Below are 11,090 nucleotides of genomic sequence, written 5' to 3'. Positions count from 1 at the left end.
CTCGTCGGGGGAGCTACTTAGGAGAGTCTTGGAGCTCCCACCGACGCGGGATCATTGCATGAGACTCCACGTTAGTCATCCAGTTGAGCTTAGTTAGTGTGTGGTTATATGTGTCCTGACGGCTGCGTCTATTGTGTCCCCAGGAGAAGTGTGGAGCGCCAGACAGCAGCCAGCACGAGGGGTGCTGAGACACGGACTATTCACGGAGAGACAGGACAGCACGGGGATTTATTCTTGTTTTGTACCATACACTGTAAATAAACGCACTGCTTGTACACTGAGCACCGCGCCTGGGTCCTCCTTCCCCACACCTCCCACGGTTTGCCATGCCGAACCGTGACAGTTCCAAAATCTGAATGTACATGTGTTGAAGGTCTTGTTGAATTGTTAAACATATTTTTCTTTAATCTGTGGAGCAACAACAAAAAAAGCCTTTTAATTTTCTTCAGCTTGAATATCAGCAGGTTCGGCCGGTTCTGAGGTAACTGTTTATAAAACGTTGTGTCCAAAAGCTCTTTGCAGTTTTACATTGAGAAACATCATCCTTACATATTTGACCCTCATAAAGTGCTATGGCCGTCACACTGTCATTTAGAATTGTTTTAATAACTCGTGTCTTAACTCATTCCATCACACAGACAATAAAAAAGCAGCGCGGTTCACTTACATCACGAAATGTTAGAAATATAACTGTTCGTAACAACCTGAAAGGCTGGAAGTTTAAAATGCAAACCGATGGAAGCAGAAGTAGAAGAAGTGTAGACATTTATAAATAAGAGCTTAATAAAGACGCCTAAATATGCAGACGGAGAGATCTTAATCAAAAGTGGAAGTTACATCTGTTACATCTAACTGTAAAAATCTGAGGCTAAGTAAAGCTGGCCCTTCCCACCCGCTGTAACAAACCGTCTGTGTGCGATTGCTCCACGTTGTTTGTTTGTGTGTCAAAATTTAACCCAGTTTAGGTTCATGCTTGGTTTTGCATTCGTTTTGTTTATGTCTTTTCATCAGCCCTATTAAACGGCACGCCTATTGTTAATCCTAAAGTTTTGTGCACTGTGCACTGTGAAAGGCCCCGCCCTCTTTGAACAGAGGGCGGGGCCTTTCACAGTGCACATAGATGGCTTCTTTCGCTCCTCTTTCAAACCATCTTCTCTGTCCTAAATGTGAACACAGGTGTCCTTCACCCACAGGGGTTTGTTTGGTTTCTGGTGTTGTCGTTAGAAAACCAGTGTTCCCACACGGGTCTGCCCACCTTCCCAAAACCCAGCGAAAGCACATGAAGCACTAAAGATGACCCAAGTGTTGGACCCCTCAGACACCACCTGTATGAGCTATGACATTACAGTCAGTTTTGTATGTGACGAGCCTTTGTTCTTTTATGTGAGATGTTAGCATGCTGTGGATTTGTCTGCTGAAAGAACACATTTCATCTTGTGTGTTTAAAAATCCACTGTGACAGTTGTAGATGTTTTAGCTTTAAGGCATTATTATCCACTCTGCCAGCGAGGACACAGACAGAGGTGCAGACAGCAGCAACTACATGTTCATCATGTAGTTGGATCAAAGTAGTCACAGACACATTTCACACAGAGCTGTATATTCACACACATTCCACAATTTTATTTCAAGGCCTGTTTGGAGACTCTCCTGCTGTTTGCTTTGGACATCATGGTTTTGTTTTCATGGACTGACTGAAAGGCCATGTGCACATAAGAAGACATTATTTGTAACACAACATTAGTGGAGGTTGTCCTGGGTTTGTTACCAGTGTTTTGTGTGTTTGGCTGCAGTTTCGTTCTCTGTATTATGGTTTTGTCGTCCTACACTTGGTGTTCCTGCTTTCTGTGCTCTCGCGCCTCACTTCTCCTCCACGCATGTTTCCGTGCTCCAGGGTCAAGTCTGCGTCTGTCTCGTATTTCCTGTTTTACTTTGACAGTCGGTGTTTCCTGTCAGCGCCCTCAGCTTTGCTCTCTTGCCCGCCTTGTCACATGTGATTAATGGCAGCCATGTTGCTGTGTTCCTGTTCTTGAACAGTTTCCCTCTTTTCCTTCTCTGGTTGTCTGTTTATCGTCCTGCATGTCATCCCAGGTGTTTTTGTGCCGCCGGTTCCTAGTTTCAGATTTTTTTGTATTATTTGTTTCTTTCTTTGTACTTCACACCGTTGCATTTAGCTGTCCCAGTTTACGTCTTTGTTAGTTTATCGTAGTGTTGTTGTGCAGCCCAAATAAAGGCGTTTGTGTTAAACCTGCACCTGTCTCTCTGCTGGCTGTAGTGATGGCCACATGAAGCTTTCTGAAGCTTTGAAGCTTGATCCTAACACCGGTTCATTGCTCAAAGCGTTTCAGCACAGGCCTCTCTGGTGACCTCTGGTGGCCAACAATAGAAAACGAAAACAAACTGCTTCACTGTTGTTATATTCTGGTCTCATTCACGACAGACTCCAGAATATCTATTTACTACCCAACGGGGTAGGAAGTTTTATTAACAAGTCATGCGACTCAGATTGGTCCTCTGCCATGTACAATAGCAACATACAGCCTAACAATCCTTACTTGTGTGACACTCTAAAACGTCCGTGCAGCAACACAATCTATTGTGGAACAAAACATCTTGCAAACAATAATTCACAATATTACAACTGTGACCGTCACAATCCTGCCTGATGTCGCGTCACCGTTGTGCGAATCGTTATGTTTATTTGTTTAATAAATCTGATTGATAAACGTTGCTGTTGAAACGTGCACCGTGCTGTGGTCTTCCTTTGCTTGTGACTTCTTGATGTTGGTAAATACAATAGATAAAAAACACACATAATATACACATAACGTACAACACATTATGGAGTAGGGGAGACCGGGAATAGTTGTAACATTTTTGACATTTCTGTCTGTAAATTGGAGCTCGTTTAAGGTAGTGGATTCAAAATGTCGAACTGATCGTGAACCGGAAAAGGAAAACACTTTAAAACTTGTAAAGTAAAAGCATGACGCCTTTAAGGTAACCTTTTCATTTTTATTTAAGAAAAGAACTTGTTCGACTGTGCGACGGCGGAGTTTCTGTTCTTGGAGATCATTTCTCCTGCCTCACAGGAAATCCTCTCACATGAGCAGAAGACACTGCAGCGCAGAAACTCTTCCACAGACTGCCAGATAAAAAAGAATAAACACGTTGAATTGCTGCACATTTTGTAGAATAACATTTTAAGCTTATTTTAAAAAATAAAACATATTTTTTATTTTATTAAATTGTGTTTCTAAAGTTATTTAATGATATTTATATTGTGAAAAGCTGATTTTTGTTTTGTTCAGACATTTTCTTCACATATAGACACAAAGACAAGTTTTTCACATAAATAAAGACACACAAAACAAAAGTGAACAACAAAGCTGGCAAGCCCACCTGAACAAAGTCAGCTCAAAATACTGAAAATGCATGACAGAAGCTCCTCTCTGCCTCGCTGGCTTCAGCAGGATGATCAGTGACTCTGTCACCATCAAAACACTCCACAGATCCCAGGAATGATTCACTTCCCACTGAATCCCTGACTGTGTTCTAAATGAAGGCTGTCACTGATCACCTGACTCTGGCCAAACCAATCAAGCCTCGACACAGTGCCGGGGCGTCAGCTTCACGCGGGCCATCTATCTGCACTTGGATCCACATTAATCTCTCCACACGGTCTGATTGTACGACCATGACAGAAGTGATGTAACTGACGCAAACATTTCTGATCTCAAGTTAAAGGAAACATTCAGATTTCACAATATTCTCTCAATGGGAGTTCTGGTTATTGTTAGAGTGAGTTAAGTTTGCTTTACATTTTGAATGCACTGTAGATGATGAGGATGATGTTCGGAATCTGTTAAGAACATGCTCCAGTCCATAAAAAAGCATTCCCCAAGTATGTGGATGGTATCCAGGGCCACTGATCAATGATCATGACAATATTAATGATCAAGGAACTGACCTCACAGCCCATTGTTCATTCAGTGAGCTGGTTTCATCAGGTGACGTCTTCAGTCTCAGCTGACTGCATGTTTCAGCCTTATAAACAGGACATTTGCACAATGACTGAAAGCAGCCCACTGAAAGAACAACGGGCTGGGAGGTCAGAGATGTTTCTCCCACTGAAACTGCGTTCTTTTATTTTGAAAGTGTCATTTGACGCTCCGATGGCCCAGATTCGCTTCCGGTGTAAGTAGAAGAACTACTTTTAGTTGTGCGTCAGCGGAGAGACGGAGCGCGATGTGGCCGCGGGGTTATTTCAGAGAGATTAAAGGCGATCAGCTGGATTCATGATGAAGATGAAGATGCGTGCGCTGTTTGTGATCCTCGCTCTCGGTAAGATTTCCGCCCTTTGTCACTGTCATGATATGAGTGAACAGTTGTTGTTTAAGGTGCAGTTCATGTGGAAGCCACCGGAGGGTGGTAGAGGATAATAAAAAAGTGATGGCTAAAACCTAAGACGGTGTCATGTCTGCTCCCTGAAGTAATATCGTAACAGTCACCGCGGAGCTGGGAGCTAACGAGTCTATATCGCGTAGTACGGTAAAAAGGGCGACTTTGTGGTGCATTTGAGTGCACCCCGTAAACCCCAGATATCTATGGAGAGATTAGATGCTGTTTTCAAATTAATAACAAACAATAATAAAGTTATAACAAAGTTAATCCATCTCCTGATGCCACACAGCTTAAATGTTTTACTGGAATAAGGATCATATATTTATTAGAAAGCTGAAGTTTACTGACAGTATCTGTACTTGTTGATAATTCTTTGGTTTCTGCTCAATGATTTTATGCTAACATGTCATTACCTTAACCTGCTACGAGACAATTTCCAGTTAACCAAAGTTGTGAGTGGGACAAACAGTGGTTATGATTATTAGCATTATTATCAATATTTGTGAGTGTTGTCCATTTACTAGAGATACAGTTGGAAGAGAAGCTTTGCTGCTAAACATACGTACATGCGTATGAACGGTACTTAAACGCACCATGAATTCCCCGTTTGCGTCCACACGCGGAGCCGTAAATACGAATGTAAACGCGCAAAGATTTTTAACGCGCCGCTATCGTGACCGCGCTTCTTTTCTCTGATCATATCTGTACACATGTTACCAACGCGCGAGGCTCAGAGCAGGTTACATGCACACACTGCGCTCTGTGTAACAGACACACACACACACACACAGCTGCTCTTGGTGATTTACGTTATGTCCTGTGGGCGCCATGTTTGGGCGGAGCTCGCAGTGTGAGCCACTGCTGCGGCAGGAAGCTGATGGAGTTGCGCTTCATCAAACATCTGGAGCTGCTGGTGTGTGTGTGTGTGTCTGCGCTGCACATCTGTTTGACCTCAGCAGCTCCTCCCCTCTGTGCAGTTTACTGTGACAGGAGGAGGGTGGAGCTGCAGCTGCCAGCAGGTGTCGGGGCTTCACAGCCTGCAGCACATCAGCTGTGCTCCAGATGTTCCAGCAGACAGAACATCTGCAGGTGTAACAGATGTGGGTGCACAGTTTACGTCTGCACAGAGACACAAACAGCTTGCCATCAGTGCACACGGTTTGTCCCGCACACACACAGGAAGTCTTTCTGAAACATGTCGTGTTTGTGGCTCAGACGTGTTCACGAACTCCTGACATCTCCTCCTCTCAGCCCCACGCTCAGCTGCAGGTAACTGTTCACCTGCTCACGCTGTCAGGTTACCATGGAAACCACACTGATTAAACTTGTGTTTGTGTCCTCAGCGTCCCAGCATGCATCAGGGGTGGAGGTGTTTGAGGGGGAGGAGTCTGTCCTGCTGCCCTGTAACATGAATGTTTCTAAGGATCATGCGATTGTGTGGAAACGCGAAGATCTGTCTTCTCCGATCGTTCACGCCGTCGTGGAGGGAAAAGATGATCTTATCAACCAAAACAAGCGTTACTCCAACCGAACATCAATGCTCGCCGACGCCCTGCAGACTGGAGACCTCATCAACCAAAACAAGCGTTACTCCCACCGAACATCAATGTTCGGCCTGCAGACCAGAGACCTCAGCCTCACTCTGAGGAAGCCCACGTTCACCGACAGTGGGAACTACACCTGTGTCACCCGCAGCCATGGAGCGGACCAGCAGAGGACTGACGTCCAGCTGAAGGTCAAAGGTCAGTGCTGCAGGTTCAGGTCAAAGGTCACACTGAATCATATCACACGCATTCAGAAAGATAAAGTTCAGCAACATGAAATATTTCACGTATGTGAACACGTTCGGTTACACAGAAGAGGCTTACGCAGGTTTGTGTTTCCGTGGAAACCTTAACGAGTATGTCATCGCTGACATCAGCATCCGCCTGTAACACAAGGTGGATGCTGATGAACAGTCTCTGTGACCTCATTAGTCACAGAGCTTCAGACCCTCACTCCAGCTGTGGATCTGACCCTGATGAGGTCAAAGGTCAGGTCCAGAGAGGATGGAGTCACAGACAGAGGACGTCTGTGCTGCTTCATGTTCTGTTTAGTGATGAAGAACCATCAGCAGCACAGACGCTGGTCACTGACTGGTTAAACAGGTCTGTGTGGTTCAGCAGCGCTCAGCTAGAAGGTCAAATAGAAGACCATGATCAGAGGTCAGAGGTCGTACAGGATGATGTTCTGCTTCTTTGTGTTCCTTACAGAACGTCCTGTCTGGCACAAAGTCCTCCCCGCTGTCCTGGTTCCTGTGGTTCTCCTCGGTGCTGTCATTATTTTCCTCCTGTATCGCGTGACACAAAGAGAGAAGCTCATGACAGGTGAGGCTGTGTGTGACTGCAACTAGTCTGTGACCTTTGACCTCCACACGCACCTGTCGGCTCCTGTACGTCCAATCAGCCTGAATGACATCATCAACCAGTAGCCGATTGGCTGTTAGGTGGTGAGGTGGAGGTGATGCGGTAGCCAGGTCCAACCAACAGCAGCGTTAGTATGCATGAGCTACTGTTTCCATGGACACAACCCCTGATGTTTCAAAATAAAAGCACAGTCAGAGTAAAACCAAAGCTGCGTTATTGTTAAATTAAAGTTATTTATTGTTATCAGATTACGAACTGAAGTCATTCGTCAGTTTATAACTATTATGATATGTTGCCATGGTAACGGGCTGTTTATGTGATGGTCACGGGTGGAGAAGCAGCTGGTTAAACCTGTTGCCCGTGCTGTGGTTCAGTCTGTCCCTGTGCTCTGTCCACAGTGGGTCAGCTGACACCACTGGAGGTGACGGAGGGGGCGCCGTCTGTCCTGCTGCCCTACACACACACATGCTGCCTGGGTGAGGTCGTCAAAGTGGAGTGGTTCTTTGTGACGCATGAAAACAAGAAGGTGTGCGTGTTTGAGAACGGTCAGATCAAACGTGACCAACAGCACACAGATTACAGAGAGCGCGCCGAGATGGAGTCATTCCCACCCAAGGAGGAGAAGACCGACCAGCTGAATCGGCCTGAAGTTGACCTCAGCCTGACCCTGAGGAACCCCGTCTGTGCAGATGGAGGAGTTTACCTCTGCATCCTCCACGACAAGGCTGTGAACACCATGAAACTCAAGCTAGTGCCGCTCCTGGTCAAAGGTCAGTGAGAGTGTGAGCTGGCAGCAGCTGCTGATGTTAGCTCCTGCATGAAGTTTCATACTGAAACCTTTTACTGTGATAGTGCTGACTGCAGGGATCATCATGCTTCTGCACACATGAGCACACGTGTGAGCCCAGAGGCATGCTGGGTAACTGTCATTCAGCAGGGAGAGACACCTCTGACCCTCTGACCCACCATCACATGACAACATGACCCTCAGTCTGAGGCTTCGTTAGCTTCACTGCTGTGTTTCTCTTCTGCAGAGCCCCTGATGACGACCGTTAGAGCTTCAGTCGGGAGACGCAACAAGGCGGCCAAGCGCTTGCCTTCATTTTGTGTGTCTAAAGAGTGAGTCCACGTTTGTGATCCATCTGTTTGATGACACTTTTGACTGAATGATTCGGCCTCTGTGAGTAGGGGGGGGTGCTTCTGTAACAAACACAGTGTATATGTTGGTGGCATTATAGTGTAAGTACAGATATGATGTATAAATGAGGTGTGATGTCCATGAGTGTTGATGTAGAGTTATCCTCCAATCAGGCTGCAGGGCGGGCAGCCTGTGGGTAAAAGCTTCTGTTGAGTCTGTTTGTCTTCGTCCTGATGGCCCTGCAGCGTTTATCAGAGGGAAGGGGGGGCGGTGTCTCTGGGGGGGGTCAGTGAGGTGCCGATTGGCCGCTCTGCTGCCCTCACCACCCGCTGCAGTTTCCTCTTGTCCTCCACGGTGCAGCAGTTGAAGCAGTGTGCAGCAGGAGGTCAGAAGGCTCTTGATGGTGGAGCTCTGGGGTAACTGGGCCTGACGCCGTTTCCTGAGGAAGTGCAGCCTTTGTTGTGCTTTCCCTACATGGTGGGAGATGTTTGTGGACCAGGTGAGGTCGGCCGAGATGTGGACTCCGAGGAACTTGAAGCTCTCCACCCTTTCTACCTCCTCCATCAATGTAGAGGGTGGAGTGCTCAGATCCTTTGTTCTGCTGAAGTGGATTATCATGTCCTTGGTCTCGGCTGATGCAGGTTATTGTCGTCACACCATCGCTTCAGATGCTGAATCATCGCTGTTGTCCATCAGTCCTGTGATGGTGGTGTCATCAGCACATTTATAATGGTGTTACTGGTGTGGACTGGAGAACAAGCTCCTGAGTCCTGAGTTGCTGAGTTTATTAACTGTACTGAAGGCTGAGCAAAGGTGTGTCCATGCACACCATGGACACACCATGGACACACCATGGACACACCATGGACACAAAGGTGTGTCCATGGTGTGTCCATGCACACCATGGACACACCTTTGTGTCCAAACTGCACCTGCAGGTCCTCTGCTGGACACCAGAGGACCTGCAGGTGCAGTTTGGACTCAGAGTCCAGAGCTCAGTCTGTGTCTGTCTGTCCACAGAAAGAAGAACGTTGCAGAATCTCATCCACTGAACAGTCAGCCAGTCTGATGCGATGAAGCTGGAGATGATGAAGAGGAGGCTGCCGTCAGCTCGTCCTTCTCCATGGATGTGAAACAGGAAGCTCAGTGTAACAGCTGAAGCTGACTCTCATGTATGAACTAACGATGGAGCGTTGTCCTCTCAGTTTCTTCTTCATTGATCACATGACCCATCCGCTCTTTTACTTTTACCTGCGTCTGCATGTTAGTGGATCAGCATCATGCATGTTCACGCGACCCTCTGTGAGCTTCACACTGAGCATCATCATCATCCCACTGTCAGAGAGGACCAATCAGAGCTCAGCTCCTGGCTGTGTCTGCAGACTGACCTCAGATCAGCACAAAGCTGTGTAACACGTCCTCAGAGGTCAGCTGGATCTGCTCAGTGTGACGCTCTCAGAGGAACTTCACTCACACATCCACCTGAGCTCACAGGGAGGGTGGATGTGTTCACCTGTGCTGCAGTGGTTTTAAATAAAGCTTCTTTAGACTGTGTGTGTCTCCAAACCCAGCATCCTTCTCAGAGGGATCCCTCTGGGAAAAGGTCAAATACATATTATGAGAGATGCAAGTGGAGGGCGCTCACACACACACACACACACACACACACACACACACACACACACACACACACACACACACACACACAGTGACCGCTCTACCTGCAATATATGATGAGACTTATTTAGACTAATGTTGGGCAACTATTGCTATTGCGTGCAAAATGAAAGCGTGGCTGTACACTTCTACTGCATAATGACACGTAAAAAGCTCTATTCAGCATGTGGTTTACCCACCTGAGCCCTTCAGCTGGGTTTCACTAAAACCTCTTCCTTCCCAAACGATTTTCCAAAATAAAAGACCAATTACATATGCAACAAAACAAACAGCTCATGTGTAACACTCTGCAGTGTCATTGTTTTTCATTTAAACGCAAAAATAAAAACTTTGTCGTTCAGACTCTGAATGTGTATTTTTGTGTGAGCAACCATTTACTCTCCTGGGGCCACGCCGCACATAGCGAGACGTCACTGCTGACAAAGCGTCTCAGCCCGCCCTCACAAACTGGACTATCATGAAGTGGCACTCTGGATTTTTATTGGTGGATGACACGTCAATCAAAGGCAGATGTACCTTTGCTGCACAGCTGAGAAACTCCTACCTAGTTTGTGATTGGACTTCTTTGATGAAGCCACGCCTTTTGCCCGAGAAATGCAATGATAACCTCTGGAAAAGACCAGAAATCATCATTTTAAGCAACGAAATAGCATTTTTTCCAGCAGAATAACAGCAGATAAAGAAGCACTGGACTTTACACGATCTGAAGCTCCTCGTAAAGTGTCTTTACGTTAACATTATCAAGGGTAAGTCGATGAAAATGGATGGTCTGAATTATGAGGAAAAGAGTTACGCATTTTAATAATGGTTTAGCAGCAATGTACATTAACAGACATGTAAAATTGATAGTAATTTAAATAGACTAATGAATTTGACTATTCTGCACTGTTTATCAGCACTAATAAAGTCCAGTTGTTGGAGGCAACTGAAGAAATGCTATTTGTGTTTCATTGATGGCTGTTTTTTAAAAATTGTAAGTTTAACTCATAAATTTGAACGTTACTGCCATTAATGTAATCCCAAACCAGATGTTCAGAACATCCTTTTGCCGCACCTTCAAAGGTCCCGTGAAGTTTGTAGTTTGTTGCACCTCAGTGCAATATGATGAGGCATTTGTAGAGGAACAAGGAAAGTGCTTGAGGGTTTTACTTCTCATGTTTCTTGCCTCAGCCGTTGGAGGAGTGTGCAGCAGGATGGTGTGATGGAAGTTTGCATTTAATAAATGCGGATAATGATGCGTGGGAGGTAACATCCTTTAAAAAAACAACAACAACTGCTGAGTGTTCCTGTGTAAATGCTCCTGTTTCCCAGATACCATCTGTTCAGCTGCGTGAATCGGCTGTGAGGCAAACATGCTAAACCCAGTGGCACCAAAGCTTTTCACAATAAAACAATGTGACTAATACATGAATGAAAGAAATTCCAATAACATGGTTTCAGTTGAATGTCAGATACTTGAAGGTAGG

At 45.8% G+C, this 11,090-nt stretch overlaps 1 protein-coding gene across 1 annotated transcript; it reads left to right on the top strand.

The window, feature by feature from the left end:
• Positions 1-4,176: 4,176 nt before the first annotated feature.
• On the top strand, positions 4,177-10,429 carry LOC102207037 (uncharacterized). Its single transcript, XM_005755358.2, has 6 exons — positions 4,177-4,344; positions 5,748-6,146; positions 6,657-6,770; positions 7,208-7,579; positions 7,844-7,928; positions 8,968-10,429. The coding sequence occupies exons 1-6, from the start codon at positions 4,299-4,301 to the stop codon at positions 9,014-9,016; spliced, it is 1,065 nt and encodes a 354-aa protein (XP_005755415.1). The 5' UTR covers positions 4,177-4,298; the 3' UTR covers positions 9,017-10,429.
• Positions 10,430-11,090: the final 661 nt, after the last annotated feature.

Source organism: Pundamilia nyererei, unplaced genomic scaffold (genome assembly GCF_000239375.1).
Source record: "Pundamilia nyererei isolate P.nyererei 1_Seehausen unplaced genomic scaffold, PunNye1.0 scaffold01285, whole genome shotgun sequence".
NCBI lineage: Eukaryota > Metazoa > Chordata > Actinopteri > Cichliformes > Cichlidae > Pundamilia > Pundamilia nyererei.
The sequence above is the reverse complement of the archived record's forward strand: the minus strand, read 5'-3'. Positions and strand labels throughout refer to the sequence as shown.